General features: G+C 40.5%; 1 protein-coding gene across 1 annotated transcript in view; it reads left to right on the forward strand.

The window, feature by feature from the left end:
- Positions 1 to 21,893, forward strand: part of LOC114548567 (vesicle-fusing ATPase) — a 31,966-nt gene extending 10,073 nt beyond the window's left edge. Inside the window, exons 5-22 of the mRNA XM_028568554.1 lie at positions 326 to 492; positions 851 to 958; positions 2,237 to 2,312; positions 3,583 to 3,738; positions 5,927 to 6,126; positions 8,189 to 8,354; positions 8,538 to 8,612; positions 9,536 to 9,723; positions 11,095 to 11,190; positions 13,045 to 13,201; positions 13,411 to 13,544; positions 13,931 to 13,997; positions 14,141 to 14,220; positions 15,879 to 16,013; positions 16,278 to 16,391; positions 19,889 to 19,944; positions 20,178 to 20,250; positions 21,585 to 21,893. Of these exons, the coding sequence (XP_028424355.1) occupies positions 326 to 492; positions 851 to 958; positions 2,237 to 2,312; positions 3,583 to 3,738; positions 5,927 to 6,126; positions 8,189 to 8,354; positions 8,538 to 8,612; positions 9,536 to 9,723; positions 11,095 to 11,190; positions 13,045 to 13,201; positions 13,411 to 13,544; positions 13,931 to 13,997; positions 14,141 to 14,220; positions 15,879 to 16,013; positions 16,278 to 16,391; positions 19,889 to 19,944; positions 20,178 to 20,208 (2,006 nt within the window). The 3' untranslated portion in view covers positions 20,209 to 20,250; positions 21,585 to 21,893. The remainder of the gene's footprint in view (positions 1 to 325; positions 493 to 850; positions 959 to 2,236; positions 2,313 to 3,582; positions 3,739 to 5,926; positions 6,127 to 8,188; positions 8,355 to 8,537; positions 8,613 to 9,535; positions 9,724 to 11,094; positions 11,191 to 13,044; positions 13,202 to 13,410; positions 13,545 to 13,930; positions 13,998 to 14,140; positions 14,221 to 15,878; positions 16,014 to 16,277; positions 16,392 to 19,888; positions 19,945 to 20,177; positions 20,251 to 21,584) is intronic.
- The last annotated feature ends 2,778 nt before the right edge of the window (positions 21,894 to 24,671 follow it).

Here is a 24,671-nt window from a genome sequence, read left to right on the forward strand (position 1 = left end):
GATAGATAGATAGATAGATAGATAGATAGATAGATAGATAGATCTTTATTGTCATTGTGCTGAAAGTACAATGGCAATCGGTTGAGCAGCTCTTCAGCAGTGTGCATAAAATATTTTAATAAATAGAACAAAAGTTAAGTAAATGGAACAAAGACGAATATTACATGAATACATGAATAACCGCTAAATGTATGCATTTAAAACAAAAATAGATAAAAAATATAAGGCTAGGCTTCAAGTAGAAATAACTGTCCTATCAAAAGTAAACCAGATGTTGTCTAAACCATAAAACCTCACCACCTATTGCTTTTTTATCCCATTATAGTTAGACCCTACACGTTTGACAAGTCCAAACAGTGTATAAGCACCATGACGGTGGAAATTGACTTCCTGCAGAAGAAGAATGTGGACAGCAACCCCTACGATTCGGACCTCATGGCCAGCGAGTTCAGCAAGCACTTCAACAACCAGTCCTTCAGCGTCGGCCAGCAGGTGCTTGGGGGCTTTAAGGGGGCAATAATGTGCCAGTCTAAATATTCTAAAACTGGACAACCTCTGCGTTATCGTAGAATTTAGTGGAAGTGCTGACTACAGGTCTGTAGCTGTGAGAGAGAGAGACTTATTCTTATTTAAATCATAGGCGACCGTGATGTATGTTCACAGTGAAAGCACAAACAAAACCAGCCAAATGGAGTGTTTTCAGTTGTTTGATTTTGTTACATTTGTTGCATTCGTTGTATCTTCATTCATTTGTTAATTTAGATTAACGTTCCCCTATGCTAGTTAAACAATTTCCCATTCCAGTAATTAAAAGGTATTCTGTCCTTATCCCTTTCTTTCCATTGTCTAGCTGGGGTTTAGTTGCTGTGATAAGCTGTTTGCCTTGGTGATCAAGGATATTGAGGCGATGGACCCCAGCATCCTCAAGGGAGAAGATGCCTCTGGCAAGAAACCAAAGGTAACTACAGAACCATTTGTCACTGTCCCATGATGTTTGTATACACATTATGGTTGCACGATATTGACAAAATGTGATATTGCGATATTGATTATGAATATTGCGATATCGATATTAATTTCAATATTTTCAAACCTATGTAAAATTACAAAAGTTATGGGAAAACTCATCAAAATAGATTCATAACCAATACAATACAACACAAGGTTTATTTCAACCGACAGTCATATTGGACTGGTACAACATGAATAAATAAATAAGGACCATGTCTACAGAATAGGACATGTTGTACTGGTTGGACAGTATAAAATATATAAATAAAGAGAACAGGACACAACTTTTATTTTGCTTCTCTGATTCGTTTTGTTTATTTCTTCACGCTCTCAAAATATGCACACAAGTAGTACGCTCCATAGGTTTTGTCACGTAGTGGACCCGTGCACTAACATGTGCAAGTGCACGGTAATTGGCCAATGAAATGATGATCATTATAGTGTTTCAAGAAGGCTCTAAATCAAACCCAACTAAGCCACACAGTCAACGGACGGGACGCAGTGCTCCACAAAATAAAAATATTGAATACTTATCGCAACACTTTCGATATAATATTGCGCAAAGTGATATCTCGATAGCGATATTGAGTCGATCTGTCATACACCCCTAATACACACATAAACAGAGTAAACACAACTGCAGATTGTCTTAAACAATTATGATCTTTATTAGAGCCCGACCAATATATCGGTGGGCCGATATTATCAGCCGATATTAGGCATTTTCCAAACTATCGGTATCGGCATTTATAAAAATTAAATTAATATTTAAAAAATCAAATAAAAACGGAGGAAACACCCGTCAACCGTGTTCTGAGCGTTGGCGTTGCATAGTTTGTACACCAGAGGGCGCTCTGATTTTTGTTGTTGTTGTTATTGTGTTTTTGTTCAAAGGACTTTAAGTTTAATATCTTAAGTTTATATTTTTATCTATTTTATTTATCAGAACTTTAATATATTTTGATGTTCCTCTGTTCTGTTAAAAGATCAATAAAACAAACATAAAAGTTTATTTTTAAACTGCATTATCATTATTTTAGTGAGGACTCATAAATAACTTATCTATCTATATCTATCTATCTATCTATCTATCTATCTATCTATCTATCTATCTATCTATCTATCTATCTATCTCGGATTTTTAAATTACCAAATATTTGTATCGATATCGGCCTTAAAAATCCTTTATCGGTCGGGCTCTCATCTTTTTTGTTTCTTTCTGCAGATCGAGATCGGTTTGTTGCTGGGAAATAGTCAGGTGATTTTTGAGAAGTCCGAGAGCTCATCCATGACCCTGGTTGGTAAGTGTTAACAACTTACAACAGCTAGATACACCTTTGTATCTTTTGTGGTCAAATCTCTGCTGAACAGCCAGTGCAAATGTTAAATACAGCTTAGGGCTGCACAATATATTGTTTTTTTTTATCCTCATCGCAATATTAACTGGCGCAATACACATCTTGCAAAAGGTTGCGACATATCGCGGAAGACCGATTTATTTTTATGAGTAGAAAACTGGACTTTAAAATGTAAAGTCATTATGTTTTCAATGGTACCTTTCATATTCGATTCAATGTTCAATTTGGTTAATTAAAAGAAGTTGGCGGTGATTTCCTTTTTATTTTTTATTCAACAAGCAATTTGTTGTATTATAGCAGAATATCATTATCGCGATATTCAACAACGTTATCACGTTTTTTTCTCATATAGTGATGCCCTATTACAGCCACTGAAGCTGACATGAAGATGACAGTGAGCTTCTGAAGCCACTGCAAACGTACTGTTTATATAAAAAAAAAGTGCTTTTAAATTCCCTGTTTGTAGGGGGATTCTCCACAAGGGGGCACACTTCACACATTTTTCTCAGCTCGCTTTCCCTTTCTCATTCACAAGTCAACTGAGCCAATGGCCACCTGATGGCCAGTTTACCTTCATAACAAGGTGTAAATGTAATGTATTCTGGTTATATGCATATTGAGGAAAGCTAAAACATCGTTTGGACTATTATCTCTGTAAATTGTATTGCACATGTTCTTTTTATACTTCATACTGTGGCCTTTTGCACATTCCTGCAAACTTCTAAAACTGTACAGCTCTTTCATTTTAAAACAGATCTATTGTTAATTTCTTTCTGTTTCATTTTTCAAGTTTGTATTTGTAATTTGTATATTTTTTCTATTATTTATATATTATTTTTTTTTTTTGCAGTACTCCCTTTATCTTGATTTTTTATTAAGCACCAAAACAGCAAGGTGAATTTGCAAAACAAAACAAAAACAATGTGGCAATATAACTGACTCTTACCTCATAGAAAAACAAAGCAGTTATTCAGTCACAGCTTGTTTAATGAATCATTACTTTTTAATTAAATAATTCATAATTTTCACTGAAAACAATCATTTTGAGATTTAAAATAACTCCTGCAACAGTCTCTTATAACTGTCAATTAAACACCTGCTGTATACATAACAGTAGATACAATGTATACCCCCCCCCAGTAAATAATCATAAAACATTAGGCTCTCCTTTCAAACAAAGCCTTTAGTGTCTGTTTTTGTCTCACTCCTCCAGGGAAAGCCAAGACCCGAGAGTCTCGTCAGTCCATCATCAGCCCAGACTGGAACTTTGAGAGGATGGGTATTGGCGGCCTTGACAAGGAGTTTTCTGACATCTTCCGTAGAGCCTTTGCGTCCCGAGTCTTCCCTCCAGACATAGTAGAACAGATGGGTGAGTTTTCCCTCTTTCTTTTCATCCCAACATCACTTACTTATTTTTTTCGTGTTTAGCTTTATAGAGGTCCCAGATCTTAGAGAAAATGTTGCATTTACCCTTAAGTATGTACCTTATCTTCTCTAAACCCAAAGACATCAGCAGGAGATCTCTAACCCAGTGTCTGAATGGTGGAGTGTGTAATTCCAATTTCCAAAGAATGACCCTGCTTGTGAGAAGCATAGCCAGGGCCACAGCCCCACGCTGAAGTCCAGACAGGTGCAGGTTCACTGGCAAAACTCCAAATAGCACGACGAAAAGTATTTCATTTTTACTAACTAATGTAAAGCGATGTGAGAACATAATAGTTTAAAAAGTTTTGTCTCTTCTCTCTTTCAGCATTCATCAAGTTAAACGGATTACTAATACCTGGCAAAAAATAATCACAAAGTTTTCAGTTATTATATTCAGCTTGTGTTTAATCCTTAAATCAACATTATAGCAAACCAAAACTTTGAATAATTCCTTTGAGGTATATGTGTCATCGCTTTAACCAGCGAAACCCAACAATCACTGATTAGCAGACAAGGACCATGACTAAAGGGCCTGGCATCCCCTGACAGTGAGACCTGCACACACTCATTAATAGATCTTTGACAGCTGTCAGATTACGACGGGCCATCAGGTATTCTTCTTTGTGAGTCATACACAAAACCCTCCCTTCCCACACACATACAGTCACATCAGTCCTAATCCTTGCTCCCAGACGTCTTGTGAAAACCTGTTGTAAAGACCGCTGAGCTTGGCAAATACACACATTACTTAAATCTGGTACCCACGGCGCTCAGGGCCTGTGGCAGTGTGTGAGCTGACCTTTAGCCGGGTGGTTGTGTGCAGGAGTCGGCCTTTGGCTGTGGCCAGCTGGCGGCTGTAATGAGATGGCATGCCCTGATAGAGCATCCAGCTAAAGGTAAAGCTGTAATTGGCAGGCGTTGGGGGCAGGGAGAGCAGGCGCTGACAGAGAGGTGGCGTGCGTGTGTGCGTTTTTGTGCACATTTGTGTGTGCGGCGGTGCGAGAGTTTGAAAGCTTCACCTTGTCTCCCCTTTGCTCCCAGAGAGGTGAAGCAGACAGACAGAAGCTTCAGTGCTTTCTCTCCCAAACACAACACAACCACATACCTTTTTTTTTTTTTTTTTTTTTCCCCGCCCGGCTGGAGAAGCTGTTCCTCTTCTTCCCTCGAACCCCACCCCCTCTACCTGTCATCCTGGCGGCTTTTCCTTCAGCAGGACCAAATGGCAGCTCAGATTGTTATCTGGGGCCTCTCAATTAGTCTGGGCTAAATGTCATTAAGCAGGTGCAAAAGGCCATTAAAAGACCTACGCTGTAAACTTGGTTGACTGGAGAGCTTGCGGTCTGAGCCTGCACACTTGATCTTTATGGAGACGGAGAAAAACAAAAGGAAATCAGTACTGCTGTGATGAGAACAGCTGGGTCCAGATTGAACTGCCTCGCAATAAATTCATGGTCAGTGAAGTCCGGACCCTGGAATCTCCCAACGTAAAAACAGTTTATTATCACCACGAGCACACTGCTCTTTATCAGACAGATTTAACATCACACAGAGACGTGCACATTTTGAGACAATAAATTTATGGTTAAAGTATGCAAGTGAACATTTTTACTATAAACAAACGCATACTTTATCAAAACAACAGAATCCTAAATCAAAGATTATTATTGATTGCACAGAACACACCTTTTTGAAGAATTGCATTCACTGGTGGAATAATTCATTCAAGGAGTCATTGAACTATCTGATGATGCAGTAAATTAACTTGCGCGGTATTGATTTTCTTTACATTTGTATAAATACAGTATCTCACTAGGCTTCATGGGTCACCACCACTGTACCTTTTCATACTCGTTGTTACATAGCCAATAGTAAACCAGTGGGCTAAGGAAAATGGGGACAAAAAGACAAATTGTGATCTAAATGTAGGGATAAGACCTTACACTTGAAAGGGATAATTACTGCTGATCATTTACCATGTTTCAAACCTCTGATTCGGCTTCACCTAACAACAAAGATATGAGCTTTATAACTAGTAGATACATATTCCTGTGTACAAGTTGGAAAAAAAAACAACAGCCTTTTGCTCAGTTTAACTTGTACTCCTCTCTCCCTGGTTGTCTGTCTGTCTCCAGGCTGTAAGCACGTGAAGGGAATCCTGCTGTACGGACCCCCAGGCTGCGGTAAAACCCTGATGGCACGCCAGATTGGCAAGATGCTGAATGCCCGGGAGCCAAAGATCGTCAACGGCCCCGAGATTCTCAACAAGTACGTCGGCGAGTCCGAGGCCAACATCAGGAAGCTGTTTGCAGACGCAGAGGAGGAACAGAAGAGGGTACGAGGAGGACACATTACGATATCTATACTCGCATGCACAAGAGCGTTTCTCAGACACTCTTTACTTTTATCACAGGACATTAAAAACTGTTTATTGAGCTTTCAAGAGGTGTAGAATTTAAAGCACAGCTAAACCCACGCAGCAAAGTTGATGAATGAGTCTGTTTTATTACAACTTCCAGATGCATTACCTGTAGTGCTCCAACTTTGCTGAACTTATTATTTTAACAACTGAGAAAAAGTCTGTCCTCGGGGATGAGTATTCTCCCATTATCCCCCACAAACACATTTCATCTATCTATACAGGGAAAAAAAACTAATTTCTCCAGGAGTGGAGAGATCTTCCCTTTAGTGTGTGTGTGTGCGTGTGCGTGCGTGTGTGTGTGTGCCCAGTTATGCATTAAACCCAGCAGCGATGTTTGGTTTAGAATGGGAGACACCAGCGTCGAGCCTCACTCTTCACCACCTAATGAGGGGCTGGGCTGTCTTTGACCTCCTATTAGACCTCCCTACACACACAGACCCACACACTCAGACACACAGATACACACACCATCCAGTGTGCAGTAAGGACAGCTCCACACCTGCTTTAAATGCTACGTCTGAGACTGACAGGTCTGTAGATGGAGAGATAACCCCCCACCCTGCTGCTCTCTCCCTTTTTCCGTCCGTCTCTCTGTTGAGGGTCATAACTGATTTTCAGGTCAGCATGAAAGGAAAAACATCAGCAGAGTCTTTGTCGTCTTCGGAGGATAATATTAACATGATTTTATGTTATACTTAGAATCACTTTGAGCCTCAGCAAGTGAATCTGGAACTACTGCTACAAAAGTAGTCAAAGTAGTTATCCCTACTAGCTGCTAGCTGACCATGTAGTGTAGTTTAGTTTATTAGTTTATAATGTCGTGGACAGTCCCCTTTAATGAACTATACAGTAAAAGAAGCAGCTTTAGCCTCAACAGTTAATTTCCAGCTGTAGTCCCCGGCCAGTTGACAATAGGCATCCTAAGTAATTTAATCTTATGTAAAGGTGTAGCATTTGTTGCGGGGGAAAAACAAAACGTTTACTGTAATTTGTGATATATTTGATGTTATTTTTTTTGTGCAGAAAACAATTCATGACTCAGAGTCCAAACCAAATCCTTGTAAAAGGAATGAAATGTTTAAAAATACAAACCTGCCTCTGTATGCAGAGACAGTACATGGTTTCATTGAGTCTTCTGTTACTCTGTTTTGCATGTGTATGATAATAATAAATATTGGCATTTTCCTTTTTAATTCAATAGCCTAAAAGTGTTTGAAATTCAATGCATTTTTTTCTGATATGGGAGTAATATTCACATAACTCAAAATTAATGAATTTATTGTAATTTAATAAATTCACAAGGCCATGGCAATGTCCCAGAACCCTAATTATTTCAGTTTTAGCTACCAAATCGTCCAGTTTAAAGTAAACTCTTAGACTTTCAAATCTTCTAAAAACTTCATTTAAGGATGCCAAATAAAAGATAACCGATATATTTTTAACGTATTTCCTCATATTTTCTAATGTATTTTTCTATTTCATCTCTTGACTTTCCTAATTGTTATACACCAAGACAAATTAGTTGTATATGCAAACCTACTTGGCATTAAAACAGTTTATGTTTCTGAAAGTGTAAAATAAAATTCATCAGAATTTTTGTCAAAACAGGCCAATTATAATACATGAAGACATTGAAAAGCATGGGGAAATCATTTAATTTGATGCCCAAATAAGTTTGGGAAACACGAACCCGGGCCGCTTCGGTAAGAACTGAGACTTTGTACATGGGGCGAACGCTCAACCAGGTGAGCTACCAGGGCGCCCCAGTAAATATTGTGTTTTTTTTTTTTGAGTAAATAACTTGTACACCACCATTAACTGGCACGTAAATATCGTGCACAACAAGTTACTAGTGTAAGCAGATGGTTAAAGACAATAGTAGCATTTACATATTTACAGTATTTACAGTTCACACATTCACTTTTTTTTCTATCTTTCTTTCATTTATTTTCCTTCTCATCTCTCTGCTGCACAGCTCGGGGCGAACAGCAGCCTTCACATCATCATATTTGATGAGATCGACGCAATCTGTAAGCAGCGTGGCAGCATGGCGGGCAGCACAGGAGTCCATGACACTGTGGTCAACCAGCTGCTGTCCAAGATAGACGGAGTGGAGCAGCTCAACAACATCCTGGTCATAGGTGCTCAGACACACACATTACATACATACCTTTCCCCTCCTTTAACACAAAGTAACACACTTTCAAACTCACAGGCTCTCCGGTGTCTTCCCTGAACATCTGCACTCTAACTCATCTCCCTCATTAATCCTTCTCCTCTGCTTTCTCCTCTTTGCGCTATCTGTCCATCTGTCCCTCCCTCAGGTATGACCAACAGGCCCGATCTGATAGATGACGCCTTGTTGAGGCCAGGAAGACTGGAGGTGAAGATGGAGATTGGTAAGAAGTGAAAAACGCACTGATAAGGTTTCACTCTAGTGTTAACCCCATACAGTTGATCTCAGTAGACTGGAAAGGGAATTACAACTGTACCAATGAAAACATCCAGTGAACATTCAGAGAGTCAGGGTCTGTCCAAAATTTTCTTCGTGTAAAAAAGGAAGTTTTTAATTATAGTATGTGGTCTAGACCACATACTATATCTGTAAGGTGTCCTGAGATAAGTCCTGTTGTGATTTGACACTATAAATAAAATGTAATTTAAAGTAATTCAGCCAGTTAAGACCAGCAGCCCTAGTGAGGTAGTTTACTGGCTGCCTGCTGCTGTGGATGTGGGACTTGATCTGTGTCAAAAAGTCAGTGTTGAAGCTTTAAAGTGCTCATATTATGCTTTTTGGCTTTTCCCTTTTCCTTTTATTGTGTTATATATTTTTTTTGTGTATGTTATAGGTTTACAAAGTGAAAAAGCCCAAAGTCCACCCCAAAGGGACTTACCATCTCCAACAGAAAACACTGTTCCCAAACTGCTCCAAACAGCTCTATTGTAGTCCAGCCTTTACTTCAGAGACCAACGTGGTCACTTTGTAACACGCGTTATAATGCTCGCCTAGCTGCTAGCATGGCACGCCCTCATACTCTGCTTCTGACTGGCTAGTAGTCCTTACCTAGGTACTGCACATGTGCGACTCCCAACAAAGATGGAACAGAAGTGAGTTGCCTCACTCTTTAGCTAAAACAGAGAGCTCAACACACAGGGTGAAAAGAGGAGCTGCAGCAATGTGCAGTACAACAAAAATATGGTGTTTTTTGAAAATTAAGCCGTGTAAACCTATTCTGATATAACCTCTAAATACAATTATGAACCTGAAAATGAGCATAATATGAGTACTTTAAGTCCCCTATTTCCCCCTCTCCCCTTCCAGGGTTACCGGATGAAAAGGGCCGCATTCAGATTCTCCACATCCACACTGCAAAGATGCGTCAGCACAAACTGCTGGCCGATGACGTAGACGTTAAGGAGCTGGCAGCGGAGACTAAGAACTACAGCGGCGCCGAGCTAGAGGGCCTGGTCAGGGCTGCACAGTCCACTGCCATGAACAGGCATATCAAGGTCAGGGGCTTCATGGACAATTGGTATATTTTACTGCACACAGTTATACTCTGTGAGCAAAGACTTAATTCTTTCTTTTTTGCAATAACTCATTTAGTGTATGTATATATATATATATATATATATATATATATATATATATATATATATATATATATATATATATATATATATATATATATATATATATATATATACAGAACATATTTAAATAACTTATATTAAACAGAAAACTAGAGAAGCAACAATCAGTGAATGTGGTGGATATTTTGCTTGATAAATGAAAAAGAAAATATCTGTAATGATAATAATCTGTTAATTGACCAATTGATGAATCAACTCCTTGTTTCAGTCAAGGGCGTAATTTCAATAGGGGATGGGGAGGACCCTATTGATGTCCCCCTCACTTACAAAAATCTTGACTTCCAAAATAAAATTAGTAATAAAAAATTCAAATCTTTCAACTTGTATAAATCTATGTTTTAAATGCACACTAATATTCCACTATTATTCCAAATATGACAATGACCATACTGAATTTGATACTGGTCATGTAAACCGCTTAATTAGGCCTTATTCTATACTATACTTTTAAACATTATGAAAGGATATCAGCAGGTTTTTGGATATGCGCAAATATCACAACACCGATCTTTTCAGTAAGGTGGAGGGAGGCTATGTTAGCATGGTTGAAAAAATCCTATTTTGACAGCTGCATGTTAGCTGAAGTATTAGTGGAATATTCATTTTCATTAGCCATGTAAACAGCTTACTAGAAATATTGTCTTGTTTGGAGTAAGGGCAAAAACCCGACTATTTTGCGCATGTAATGCTTAAAGTGTTATTTTAAAAGCATTCACTTGAATAATGTCTTGTGTTGCCTAGTTAAAGGTGCAGGCCACACACAGGCAGGCAGGTACTGTACACTTGTGTGTGTGTGTGTGTGTGCGTGCTTAAGTGTTTTATCAGGTGCATAGGCTCAAATCTACATAGCTCAGTGGAACAGATAAGGTGAAGTTCTCATCTGTTAAGTGTTCCTCCCCCCCACACACACACTTACACATGGAGCACAGATATTGGATGGTGATGATAAATGACAGACAAGGGCCTTACACATGTCTGATGGCTGTGACGTTTTGCTTCACTCCTCTAAACACTTATTCTTCCCTCCCTCCCTCCTCTCGGTCTGACCTTTCTGCTCTGAGGGAGTACATTGTCTCCTGACACATTGTGCAATCTAAATGTGCAATACTTCATGTAATGGATTTCATTAGCGAGGGTGCATGGAGTTCATCGGGGAACGAAAGTAACTCATTATCTGCTGTCGCTCAACTTTTTTTTTTTTTTTATGTTTGTGTGTGTGTGTTGCAGGCCAGTAACACAGTGGAGGTAAACATTGAGACGGCAGAGAAGCTGGTGGTCAGCAGACTTGACTTTATAGGCTCCCTGAATAACGACATCAAACCTGTAAGTTGCTTTACATCACTCTCCATCTCTTTTCTGTGTCTCCTTCTATTTCTGTGTAAGATGCATTGTATTGAGAAATAAACTAGAATACAGAACATGTGATATTAATGTGACATTAACAGCCTTATGATACAAACAATTCACTATCCCCACATTCTCCCATCCTCCCTCTGTCCTAAGAACAACTCTGTTGAAAATATCAATATACAATCAAAAATATAAAACATCCATGCCCAAATAGACAATATTTTTTTACGAAAAGTCTCCTGGTAACTTGCGATAGGCTGCCTGACATTATCAGCATGGACTGTTTCCTTCGGTATAAAAGATGTTTTTTGGTAGTAAGAAGTATTAATCTTAAAGATTTTCACTTAAATAAATGTCTGTTAAGTCAGTATCTATTGCCGAATGAGTTAACACAATGGTGATTGAGCCTATGGCTCACTGATAAAAGCCCTTGCATTTGCAGGATTATGAACTGGGTGTCTGTGGTCACAAGCAGCGCACAGTTAGTGATGCATTCTCCATCACCTAGCAGTGATTGGTCTGCCAGAGAGGGGAGGCGGAGCTAATGCAACACCTCCAAAAATGCGTAACTTCCATAGATAACTTTGCATCGAGGCGACGCAGACCGCAAGGACTGTGATTAGTCAACTCGTCCCGTGTGTTGATGGTCGGTGTTTCAAGCAGCCAACTGTCACGAGTAGCAACATGCTAGTTCACGGACATCAGCTTTGCAAATAAACTCAGACATATTTTGGTTACAATGACGGGGTTATCCGTTTGTAAAGTGTCCATATGTCAGTAACGTTTTGAAATTAGCACTTCGCCAGCAAGCAGTACTTTGTGGGCAGTTGTGCTAACATTAGCTTGCTAACATAACATAAACTGGCTGGCAAACCCCTCGCAAATAACCTCAGACTTATCACCCCCTAGAGTAATGGCGGTGAAATGCACCGCGATGCAAAGCAACCCCGACGCAGAACTCCGAAAGGGTCACAACGCCGTAGCTACGGTGTGGAGTTGACACAGAAGCATAAAACAGCCTTAAGAGGTTACTATGGCCGAGTATAGGGTTACTATGGCCGGACAAACAAAGAAAAGCGTGATTACTACCGACGATGGAACTACAAAAGCAAGCCAAAGTAAGAGTGAGTTCCAAAACCACACCTGCAATTACTGCTTACCTCCACTGGTGCCACCAAAGAGAACGAAACGGAGCTCATCGAGATTGTGACATTAACAAGACAAGTTGTTTTTGTGAAGTTAAAGTCTGTGATACCTTCAGTCTTTTATGTTACTTTTACCTGCTCTTGTTGTTCTTGTATGTTTCGTCATGCCTGTCTGATATTAACGATTGTACTCTAATTGATTGAATCTGAGATTTTGGGGAGGGCTTTGTATACTTTAAGCCCATTGGTTGGTTGCTCCGTAGCACATATCCATTTCTTTTTTTTCATTATTGTATGTTATTGACCAGTATATTTATATATGTAGTTTTTCGTTCAATAAATATGTTAAGCATTTCAGAGATTGTATAATCAGCCTGCAGCACACAAACATTATGGATGTAAACCATTGTAAATGCTAACAAACAATATTTTAAAGGGCATTTAGTGTGCAGTTGATCCGGTTCAAGTTCAGATGAATTGACTTAGACTGCCTACAAGACTCTTAGGGAAAAATCTAAACATTTGAAGACCTTAATTAAATCTATTTAGGGGCCTTTATGCATATAACCCATTTGACAAAGATTTTTTTTTTTTTTTTTTTTTTTTTTTTATCTCTCTTGACTTCACACACAAAATAAACCTGACCTAAACAATATTTTTCTCTCTCTCTCTTCCCGTCCAGGCGTTCGGTACCAATCAGGAGGACTATGCCAGCTACATCATGAACGGGATAATCCGATGGGGTGACCCGGTGTCAGCGGTCCTAGAGGATGGGGAGCTGCTGGTGCAGCAGACGAAGAACAGCGAACGCACACCGCTGGTCTCTGTGCTACTGGAGGGTAGGACGCACACTTTATCTACTCAACACATGCTAACCTCATGCAACATCCTTAGTCATCACACAACAGTTGAACACGCAATTAAAAAAAAAGCCCCAAACTCGAAACTGCAGATGTCCTATCTGTTGTGATTGACTTAAAATGGACAGCTTAGCCCAATCATTTGTGTTATTACAAACCGCTGATTTGGGATTCATCCTCTTCCTCAGGCCCACCTAACAGTGGAAAAACAGCGCTGGCTGCTAAGATCTCGGAAGAGTCCCAGTTCCCCTTTATCAAGATCTGCTCCCCCGACAAGATGATAGGACACTCGGAGATCGCCAAATGCCAAGCCATCAAAAAGGTAACACTCGCCACTTGACAATGTTTTCACACTGAGTGGTCTTGAAATATAGAAAACTGATGTAATCCTCTCCAGGCTTAGAACAATTTGGGATTCTCACAGATAGTGTGTAAATGTGTGGAAAATGTATCTCCATTATCGATGCGTCTGTATCTCCATGGTATAGTTGTATTACTTGACCATGTGATTATGACACAAGTGAATGAAATTGAACTCAGCCTTTAGTACTGACTGAAGAAATATGAAAGACATTTTAAAATTAAAAACAATCATAGACACCATTTGAAGTTTAAACTGACATGCATTTACCCATACCATCCCAAACAAGCATACAGCTGTGTACCTATTTCTGCTTTGATTTGAACCTCTTTTATTCCCTGGGATAGATATTTGAAGATGCCTACAAGTCCCAGCTGAGCTGCGTGGTTGTGGATGACATCGAACGTCTGTTAGGTAAGACACCAGTGCACTTTATGCTATGCTGCTGATGAGTTGAATGAAATATGGACCTAAAGTTATTTTCTATTTGGGTGGACTTTAAATCGTTAATGTGAAATAAGAAAAATTGCTAATAGAAAATGATCTGTCTTCGTCAGACTACGTCCCAATTGGCCCTCGTTTCTCCAACCTGGTGTTACAAGCTTTACTGGTGCTGCTGAAGAAACCTCCTCCAAAGGTAACAGATGCTTATTTATTTGTGTGCGAGCTCGCTGTGGGGTTGCTAGTCCTTAGGTGGCAGAAAGAGGGCAGCAGATCTTATGGATGCCAGCGCATAGTCTTGTAAGGAATTGTTGGAGGTCTTTGGCTGCGACTGGCATGTGTGAGCAACTGTATGGTTATTAGCGAGTGTTTTGGTCCAGGCCCGTTGTGCTCACAGTGAATGGTGGTGGTAGAGACCCATTTCTCATAGTTTCTTTGGTTGTAGTTTGTGTGTCTCTTGTTGATGGGTTTGTGAATGAGAGTATAGCCCACTATATGGCTGCATGTGCATGAGAAGTGGCACGGGGCCTGGTGTTGAATGCCTGGCTGCAGTGCTCCTCTGGGGTTGTAAAGCGCTGGGCCCAGCGGGGTGCCTGGGGCCGGGGGAGGCCAGGGGGACAGGGAGGAGAATGGGCTCTGTGAGAGAGCCAGGACCTGGCAGCACCGCCGCCTGTGTGGCACCTCATCTGCATGCAGCATCACAACCCCCCACGCCATGGGGGGGCAGCCGGCAGCCATAATCCCCCTGTCTACTCGCCACTCCTCTGCCTCTCCTCCTTCGTCTTCTTCGCCTGGTCCTTCTCCAACTTGTCGGCTTAGTGGAGCTACATTTCTTTTGCTTATCTTCTTTCTTCTCTGCTCATGTTTGTCTTCTCTAACTGTTGTCTTCTGTCGTGTTATGCGCTGTTTGGTTGTCCTGTCTCCTCCTGTCTGCTGTTATTTTCTATTCTCTGTGCTCTTGTTGCGACGTAAAGGCCTATACTGTGCTCCTGCAATAGAGGAAGCTGCAGTTTCAGGACTGCATTTCTACGACCCTAGTTACCAAACAAAACTGGCATACTGCGCAAGTGTCAACATTTAAGTTAGCTAGCAACCTATGAAGGGTTAAGGTTAGGTTAAAAGGCAGGGTATGGGTTAGGGTTACATCTCGTTAGTTAGAAGGTGAGTCAAGACTTCATGTATACTAAATTATAAAGTAGATTATTGCTGAGTTTGGCCTCGTATTTATTTACTACTACGCCGGCGTTGTAGAAGGGTTCACATAACCTTCTGTGTGACGCCTGCGCATTATGTCCATGTTATCATGCCGGTTACGTTCAGTAACTATTGTATATTCTAGCATCTACCTGAAAGAACTAGGGTCCTAGAAATGCGGTCCTGAAGCTGCAGCTTCCTCTATTGCAGGAACATTGCTACTCCTTAAGGCCCCTGACCACTGTTAACCTTCATCTGGGACAGCCCAAATGTGGTGAAATCTACAGTCAATCTAATGGTCCGAGATCTCGCTGTGAGACACGTCAACCGACGGCCGATACGAGCTTTGGCATCCTGCATCAAAACTTTGACAGCTTCATACATTTAGGACCAAATTCTCCCATTGTGACATCTGCTTTGAGCCACATCTACAAACCAATTAATCAGAATAAGAGAATATGCTGAAAACATTGGGACAACATTAACAAGCACGTTTGAGTAAAGGCGGGGGAAAAAAAAACCCACATAACTCATACTTTTAATTAGGAGTCACAAGTCTTCTGACTGTTGAGACGAAAGCAGCTAAAGATTTATGAACAAATGAACGTTTGGTTGAATAAACAAATTTAAGTCTGAGGATCACGTCTGCTTCTTTGTCAGGGTCGTAAGCTGCTGATCATCGGCACCACAAGTCGTAAAGACGTCCTACAGGAAATGGAGATGTTGGATGCTTTCAGCACCACCATCCACATTCCCAACATCTCAAGGGGAGAGCAGCTGGTCGAAGCCCTGGAGGTAACACACACACACACACACACACACACACACAGCGTCACTTTTAAACCCCAAATTATTTAACACACTTGACGTTTACTTTGTCAGCAAAGGTGTTCAACATGTTTTATCCAGAACCTATAATGTACATTACTTTTATGCTGACACATGTACGTTTAGTGTGACATTCTTTCTTGCAATTCATTAATGCATTTCCCAATTTGAATAATTCACCTATTTTATTCCCATGCTGAATGCTGTCCTTTCTTTGTCTCCAACCCACAGCTGCTGGGCAGTTTTCAGGATGTGGAGCGGGCCAGCATAGCTAAAGCTGTGAAGGGCCAGAATCTGTGGATCGGCATAAAAAAGTTGCTCATGCTGATTGAAATGGCCGTGCAGGTGAGAACGAGATACTCTCTTTGCATTTGCTAGCAGGATAGCCATAGTGATGGCAATCTGTCGGTCGGTCACTTTGGCCCAGACTAAAATGTCTTAACAACTATTGGATGGGTTGTCACGAAATTCTGCACAGAAATTTGTGGTTTCCAAAAGATTGTTTCCTATTAATTTGGTGATCCTCTCACGTGACTTTTCCTGTAGCGCCGCTTTTGAGATTTTAGGTGAAATGTGACAACTATTGGATGGATAACTTTGAAACATACATTTGTACATTTATTCATTTATGGTTTATTTGATTACAGTATACATTGACAAACTGAAAACAGCTATCCGAAGCAAGTATCCTACTGTAGTGTTTGCAACACGAGTCCATAGAAGGGCTTTTATGAAACTAAGAGATTAGAACAGTAAATAGAAGGCTAACTAGATACAGCAAGATACTGTACTATAAAGTAACCATTACATTTAAAAACTTTGACATGAGTTTAGGTTTGTTGCTGAATTAACCAGCATTTGGTAGCTCTCTTAAAAGTGGTGAAGTGTGCAGCAAATTGTGATCAGGTTAGCAAGTTCCAGGATTTTTGCAGAAAAGTTTGTATGCTACATGCATCCATTCATGCCCCCTCAGGATAAACTGTAATAACTTAATAACCTCCCCATCAGTCTCAGCTGTACTTCAATTCACCCCCCGCTAATTAGCAAATCTTAGCATGCTAAACTAAGATGCAACTAAGCATGTTAGCATGGTGAGCCTGTTAGCATGCTGACATTAGCATTTAGCTCAAAGCAACGCTGTGCCTATGAACAGCCTCACAGAGCTGCTAACATGGCTGCAGACTTTTCAGTCAGGTTTATCTCTAACATCACAAATATTCACATTCTTACTGGCTAAAAGAGGTTATTTTGGGAAATGTAATGCCGATGCAACTCCATGTGCACTGGTGGCATTAGATGTGAGAAAGGTCAAGTAGACTTTGGTGAAGGTACGAGCAAGGCAGCCTTGTCTTTTTTTAATTTTTTTTTATTCTGAAAGACAAATTTCAAATTGGCTCAGCCTCTTTTATTATTGTTTAGTACGGTCTGAGCTCGAGCACCCTGTCCCTCCTCTTCCTCGACATCTGGCCAGCATTCTCAACAGTCAACAGAATCTGTCTCCGTCACAAAAAGCTGTCATCTATTAGCTGGAATGAAAAAGTGTGTGGCTTTGTTGAGCAATCTCCAAACAGTTGAGATCCAATACATTCATAGTTATGAAACTGTGTTCTGCGTAGCTTTCCAAGTTACATTCACATGTTCTGAATCAGAGGGAAGCTACTCATAAGAGCAACCATACACACCTTGTGGTTTTGGTGTGCCTACAATTTAGAGCAAAATCAATAAAGATCACCCATCCCACACATACAGCAGGTACAAATAAAACAAACCCAGACGTGTACATTAAACCCATCCAACTGTGGAAACGGGAAAAAAAAAAACCTAGACCACCAACTCACAGCAGATTCTTGGCTTCAGCATCAGTTGTATGTGTGTAGATCATACAGTAGGTATAGTGTACTGACCTCTTTTTAAAGTTGCCTTTAGGGGTTTTGTGGTTTGGCCTAAGAGTTATGTTTTGTTGCATATTTCTAAGAGTCCCTGTTGACATTGCTGTTTGCCGTGTACCCACATTATTTACTTGTAAAGCCTTGTAGGGGCCCTGACCCTGTCAAAACACTAGGTTAATCATATTGATTGGTTCTGTGAAAAGTCAAGATCAGTCATCCATCACTCCCTGAGACACCGTGTTCTTGGGAAGCTTAGTGATTTTTATTTTGAGTCATAAGGACTAGTGCATTTCAAGTAAATACATGATTTCTTTTGCTTTTAAAGAGCACATCGCTCCAGATGTGGCAACTTGACTGCCATAATGTCTCTGTAAATGAAGACCTGGACCTTTTATACTCCGCTAGGATCAGATTTAATGTCTTTTTGTCAGATTGGGGGTCCATTTCATGGGTTTGGTTCAGGTACAAAGATGCGGTTGGTGTTGATTTATCATTAGCATACAGCATATTATAATTATACCTTTTTAACTCTGATTGGCTTACCCTGATATTCTCACCCTAACCCTAACCTATCCCCACTCCTCATGTCTTAGTCTCGCATTGTCAGACCTTCCTCCACAGCGCTGCGGAGGAGGGTCTGGCAAGTCCGCACAGCATTCAGGGATGGGAGGAAAACATGCTCTGGTTTATTGGCATTTCTTTAAACCAATCACAATTGTACTGGGCGGTGCTAAGCACCGGACTGACCCCCGGTGCAACAGAAAACTCAGATTGGACAGATAGTCTAGCTAGCTGTCTGGATTTACCCTGCAGAGATCTGAGGAGCAGTTAACCATAGTCCTCACAAATCCACCGGATTTATTTAAGAAAGAGGAAGGTGACGGACACCCGGGAAATTTCCGGTGACACCTGAACAATCCCGGAAGTGGAACGTCGCGGATATAGACTGCTCATGCCTAAACCTAACTACGTCGACAAGTCTAGCAGATCAGATTTACGATTTAGGCCTCAAGAGCTTCGTCGAGTCTGAGAAATGAAACCCTGATGATGTCACAGTAATGTCATGTCAGGGTTATCTCCACACGGGCTGGGAGGCTACTCATTTATAACACAAAGTCAGTGTAACAAAGTCTGCGGGTTCTGTTTTTTTAAATCGCTTTCTTGCAGATCCCTTATTTGTGTCACACCAGCCTTTTCTTAAATGCTCCTTAGATTAGAAATTTCAGTACACAGTTACCAGGTCATCTTAAAAAAAGAAGAAGAAAAAATCCACTCTAGTAGCCTCCAAATAATGTTTGTTTACCAAAACAGGTAGCAGGCTTGTACACAGCAAGCAGTAGCAGCAGAAGCTGACCTAAATCCGACTGTTGGCTGGTGTTAATTTCTCCCACTGCCTGTGTATCTGTGGTATGTTGATGATGTGCACTGCCTGTTTGTTGAGGCTGGATGCTGTGTAATTGCTGTAGTATGCACAAATGCAGCCATGTTCTGCACCCTGCACCCCCCTTTCCCCTCTCTCTGAGCCTGAAGAAGTATGAATCTGTGTTTGCCGAGACATGCACGCAACTACACACACGTTCATAGTTGGTCTTCTGTCTTCTCTTTTAGCGTTTTTCCTTTTCATTCCAATGTTTCTGACTGCTCTCATATCTTAACTCTAGTAGCTACAGGCAATTCCAGGCATACTGTAAGTTATTGCATAGGTTGCCATTAATTTTACTTCCTCTCGCCCTCCCCTTCTCTACAATCCTGTTTGTTCAAACCGAAGCGTGAACTCCAGGACCTGCCACTATTCCAAATTGCTCTGATGTTTCAACACCTTGCTTCTAAAACAGATGCTTGTCCAGAAAAAAAAAAAAAAAAAAAAAAAAAAAAAAAGACCTATTCATAAATGCACGTTTATTACATTATCTGCGTACATGCACTAAAAAGTAATGCGTCTGTTTGTTTTAGATGGAGCCTGGCTACAGAGTTAGCAAGTTCCTGCGTCTACTGAAGGACGAAGGAGCGTAAGTATTCCTTTCCCATGTCCAACCCGACTGCCTTTGAGCAAAACGGGATGGTCAGTGACACTGAACACTGACGCACTGCACGCACATCTGTCACCTTTACCACGCTTTGTTCACACGTGTAGCAGAGAAAGGAACAGAACTTGATAGAAGTGCAAAGTGTTTACATTGTGATCATTGTATCAAGTGTGATGAATAATATACATTTTGTCTTTTCTTTTTTTCTCCTGCAGACTGGGTTCTGATAAGTTCGTGGCAATCTAGACTCAGTGGAGCCACATAGTGAAAAAGAGGCATCCTTCAACGGTAAGACTGCAGGGCCTGCATCAGGCTACACGGTCACATTTTATACTCCTTCCCCCCAATTTCCTGTCCGAGGTGAAGGGAGCTGGTGTAGCAACCTGTACAAGTCGTGTCTAGCAGAAGTCCGACCAAATGCACAGTGCCTGCGTGGCGCGAGCGTGTCGGATACGTGGCGTGTCCGTTTTTATTTCGGCTCCCATGTTAACAGGTTAGAGCTTGCACACTGCCTGCATGACCCGCACGTCTCAGGCGTGGCTCGAGCCCCGCCGAAAACGCGTGCATGCTAGAAATACAACCGACGCCTATTTCTCACACAACACGCAAGCGTGTTGGAAGCGTTTCCAGGCAAAATAGAACACAAAAATATGTTTATATGCCATTTTGACACGAATACATTTATAAAATGAAATTTTTATGTTTGAAAGTCTCTAGGTTTTGACATAAATGCAGATATAAATGTAATTTAAAAAAATATATATTATTGATTTTCAAATATTGCACCTGTCAACGAAATATTCTGTAGCCTATTTTGCCGTCAATACTGCCGACGTTGTCTTTGCTCTAATCAAATCAGTATATATTTATGTTTAACATGAAGTATGCTACTGCTTGAGTGCAGTAAATATCCACAACTCTCTCCCCATATGTCGAACAAGGGTGATCCAAATCACGTAGCAGCGCCGCGTCAGACACGTTTCTGGCGTGCAAAGACGTAGAAAACGCCATGCAGCCGCCACGCGACTGACGAGCAACAGAAAACTATTCTTTTAATCGGTCTCAATCTCTGGCTATACATAGTCTGTATTAAAGAGGATTCAGGGTAAGCCTGCTTAACTGTACTTGTACTGTAGGTTGTGATTGTATTGATGTCCACAGTGACGTTTTATTTTAGTCCCATGTGGGCACCATAAACAATAAGCAAACTCTGCATAAGTGTCAGGGGGGAATTTCACAAAATAGGATTAGGATGTTCTTCAGATAACTGTGAAATTAGTGTCCTGTATCCACATTGTGATAATGGCAAAGTTCCAGAAGATATTTCTTTTTTTTTTTTTTTTTTTCTTCTTAAAGTTATCTGGCTAACTTGCTAATCCTGCTTTTTTGAGATGCACCCTCATGAGGACAGGCTGCCCACGGTGATGATGAACAACAGAAACTCCAAACTTTTCAACTTGGAGCCAGAGATTTGCTTCTCATCACATCACAGCCTCCGAGGCTTATGGTATAGCTAGCGCACGGCGTGCCTAAAAATAGGTCGACTAGACAGGTGCTCTCTTGTGGCGGCATGTCTCCTTTTGCCTGTCTCTTCTCACTTCTATTTGTCTCTGATCACTCAGTCGCTGAGGAACGGGAAGCCTGAAAGAGGCTGGCAGAAGGAAGCAAGCGAGACAACGTTTCCATCTCTCTTTCTGCATCCTTCCCTCCCATCCCTGAAGCTCTGTGCACTTCTCTCTGCACTGCAGCTTTCTGAAACCAGGCAGCATCCTCCTCTTCAGCACTATGTGAACATGTAAAATAGGAGAAGTAAGCAGTGTTTGTGGTATCTGTGTATATTGTATTTGCCGAAGACTAGTGCTGTAATCATCTCCATGTGATGCCCCAAGCACTCCATCAGTGTGTGTGTGTGTGTGTATGTATGTATATATATATATATATATATATATATATATATATATATATATATATATATATATATATATATATATATATATATATATACTCTCCATGGCAGGTAGATGTGCATGCACAAACACTGTTTGATTATATAGGCCGTATTTGTGTGCACGGATTTGTAATCTGATCATTCCATGACATGGTTACACTTAAAGCTCTCACTTTGTTCTTATCATGTTGTGTCCTTGCTCATGTCTGACCTTTATATTTTATGAATAAATTAATTCTATTACTAACAAGAACCTCTGTAGTATCTGGAATTAATGATGACCTAAACGAGCACTCCTTTTTATAAATGGAGATTCCCTTCAATTCTCCAAAACCTCCCTTAATTCACGACAGTCCGTACGAAAACTCTCGTGCCACACAAGAAAACAAACCGTCTAGCACCAGCTGTTTTCATGACAAAGTGTTGCTCTCATATTTATGGTGTGTTTAAATCATAGGGATGTCTTTTATAATTCTAATCTAGCGTAATTATCTCTTAATTATGAGAAATTTGACATCTCATAATGAGACGAACCTACTGAGATATTTGCGGTTAACCTCCACAGCATCTACAGTACGTTGTGCAATCTCTGCACAGCTCAACAACAAAACCCAGTCCGACCTTTTTTATTTATCCAAGTAGCTACTGCAGCATGTCTGCAGTGGATGGGATCCATCTTGATCCAGTGCTTCAGGTGTCGGTAGCTCTTCCCTCATGATAATGCTACAAATGGAAACTCTCTTGCTGCGTGTGGTCTTCCCTCTTTTATACATACAAGTGAAATGAAATGAAAATGAACCAGAGCTGGGGGATTATCAGCTTTAACCATTGCTTTCCTTTCCGTTTCAATTTTATATGGCATAATTCTACCATGTTTTGGATGATTGGCATGTAATCATGTCACCTCATCTGGATCACCAGTTAACTAATAGATGTGCTCTAAAATGTAACTTGATTATGCAAATTAGCAGCCAATGCAGTAATATTTCAAATTACACGCTTCATTTTATATTTTTGATAACAAATCCCACGAAAAGACCAAAACCAACAACGTGTTAGTCAATCTCTCAATACAAATATAATTCATTTTATAATTTTGTGTATAGTTCAGTAATTCACTAAAACAGCTGGGCACTGTATATTTTATTAAACAGACAAGAGGAAATGGTCCATGCTCTTGAAAAGGCGAGCCACTGCTGTGTGTGTGTGTGTGTGTGTGTGTGTGTGTGTGTGTGTGTGTGTGTGTGTGTGTGTGTGTGTGTGTGTGTGTGTGTGTGTGTTTGTGTGCACTGCTAGCTATAAAGCAAAAAGCATGAGACCGTTTTGTTCTTCAAATATATAATCTTAGTTCAGTCATACAGATATATACATTGTATAATAAATAATATTTATAAAAACATAACATTTACGATTATAAAATAAAAAGGGAATTATTCACTTTAACACATTTGTACAAAACTTTGGATATAGCGGGAGAAGTGGGGGGGACACAGAAATATAGGCCCAGGTAGGGAGGGCTGTGTAGAAGATGACCCAAATGCTAAGCTATGTCCCAAAGAGAGGACAGCCTATACACTACTGGGTGGGTTTGTTGTTGAATATAATTAATAGGAAGCAGGTGGGACTGTCAGAACATGTTGTGTGGAAACCTCTCGCAGTTTGTTCCACCATTGGGTAGAGAGCCACCCTGCCTGCCATCCATCCATCCATCCATCCATCCATCCGTTTTTCCATTCACTTCTGTTTGTCACTGGCAGCTGTCATGCGCACACACACACACACACATCCACATCTTGCACACACAAATCCTTTCATCTGCTTAATGTTCTCAGAATCTACATGAAGTCTTTTCTGTCCACCCAAAAATCACAACAATTACCTCAATGATCGGAAAATAATTTCCTTTTGTTAAAACATTTACAAATCAGCCTAGGCAGACCTCCATGCCATTTAAAAAAAAAAAGAAAAAGTATTATTACAAATGACTGCATTGTTCTACCGATCTCTCCAAAACCGGCGAGGCAGGAGTGTTTTTGGGGTGTACTGAAAAGAGTACAAGTTCATAAATCAGGCTTGTTTAAAAACTTCAACTGTCCAACTTGAAAGAAAATATGGAGAGGAGGAAGGGAGGGCGTGAAAGCCAATCAGAACCTCTGGTCTGGACATGTCTTCCCCGTTTTTTTTTCTTCTTTTTTTTTTTTTTTTTTTACTTTACAGAGATAAAGGAAAGATTTGCGTCAGACAAAAAGTCTCTCAGATGGACTTGATGAATGCATGAAGTGTTAGATAATAAGATCTCCCAATAATCACTTTGCTCATAAGACCAGAATTAATATTAAGCATGCTGAAGCTTGACTCACATTTGATGCATACGTGTATAAATGAAACTGCCACAAATCATCTCCTACTCGGCCAAATAATGTGAACGCTGGTCCTTTTTCACCGCGTCGCTCCTTTAGATCGAATAATGTACGACTGTGTTGCATCATGTGGAAATCGTGAGCAATTTACAGGTTGATCGTGCCCCAGCGCGGGAAACAAAGTCGTCATTCATAAGAACTGCTAGCTTGCATTGAAGAAGAATTTTGCTCGCATAAACAATGCTCAAATCGTTACCACCTGGTTAGTGGAATGAGCATGCTTGTTCACACACATGCTGCATACCTCCAGTCCCAGCCCTATGGTAATATTTCCCAAAAAAATAAAAAATGCAGGGCTATAAAATCAGACTGTAGCATATACTGTATCTTCCAGGCTTCCC

This window comes from Perca flavescens, chromosome 21, assembly GCF_004354835.1.
Source record: "Perca flavescens isolate YP-PL-M2 chromosome 21, PFLA_1.0, whole genome shotgun sequence".
Classification (NCBI taxonomy): Eukaryota; Metazoa; Chordata; class Actinopteri; order Perciformes; family Percidae; genus Perca; species Perca flavescens.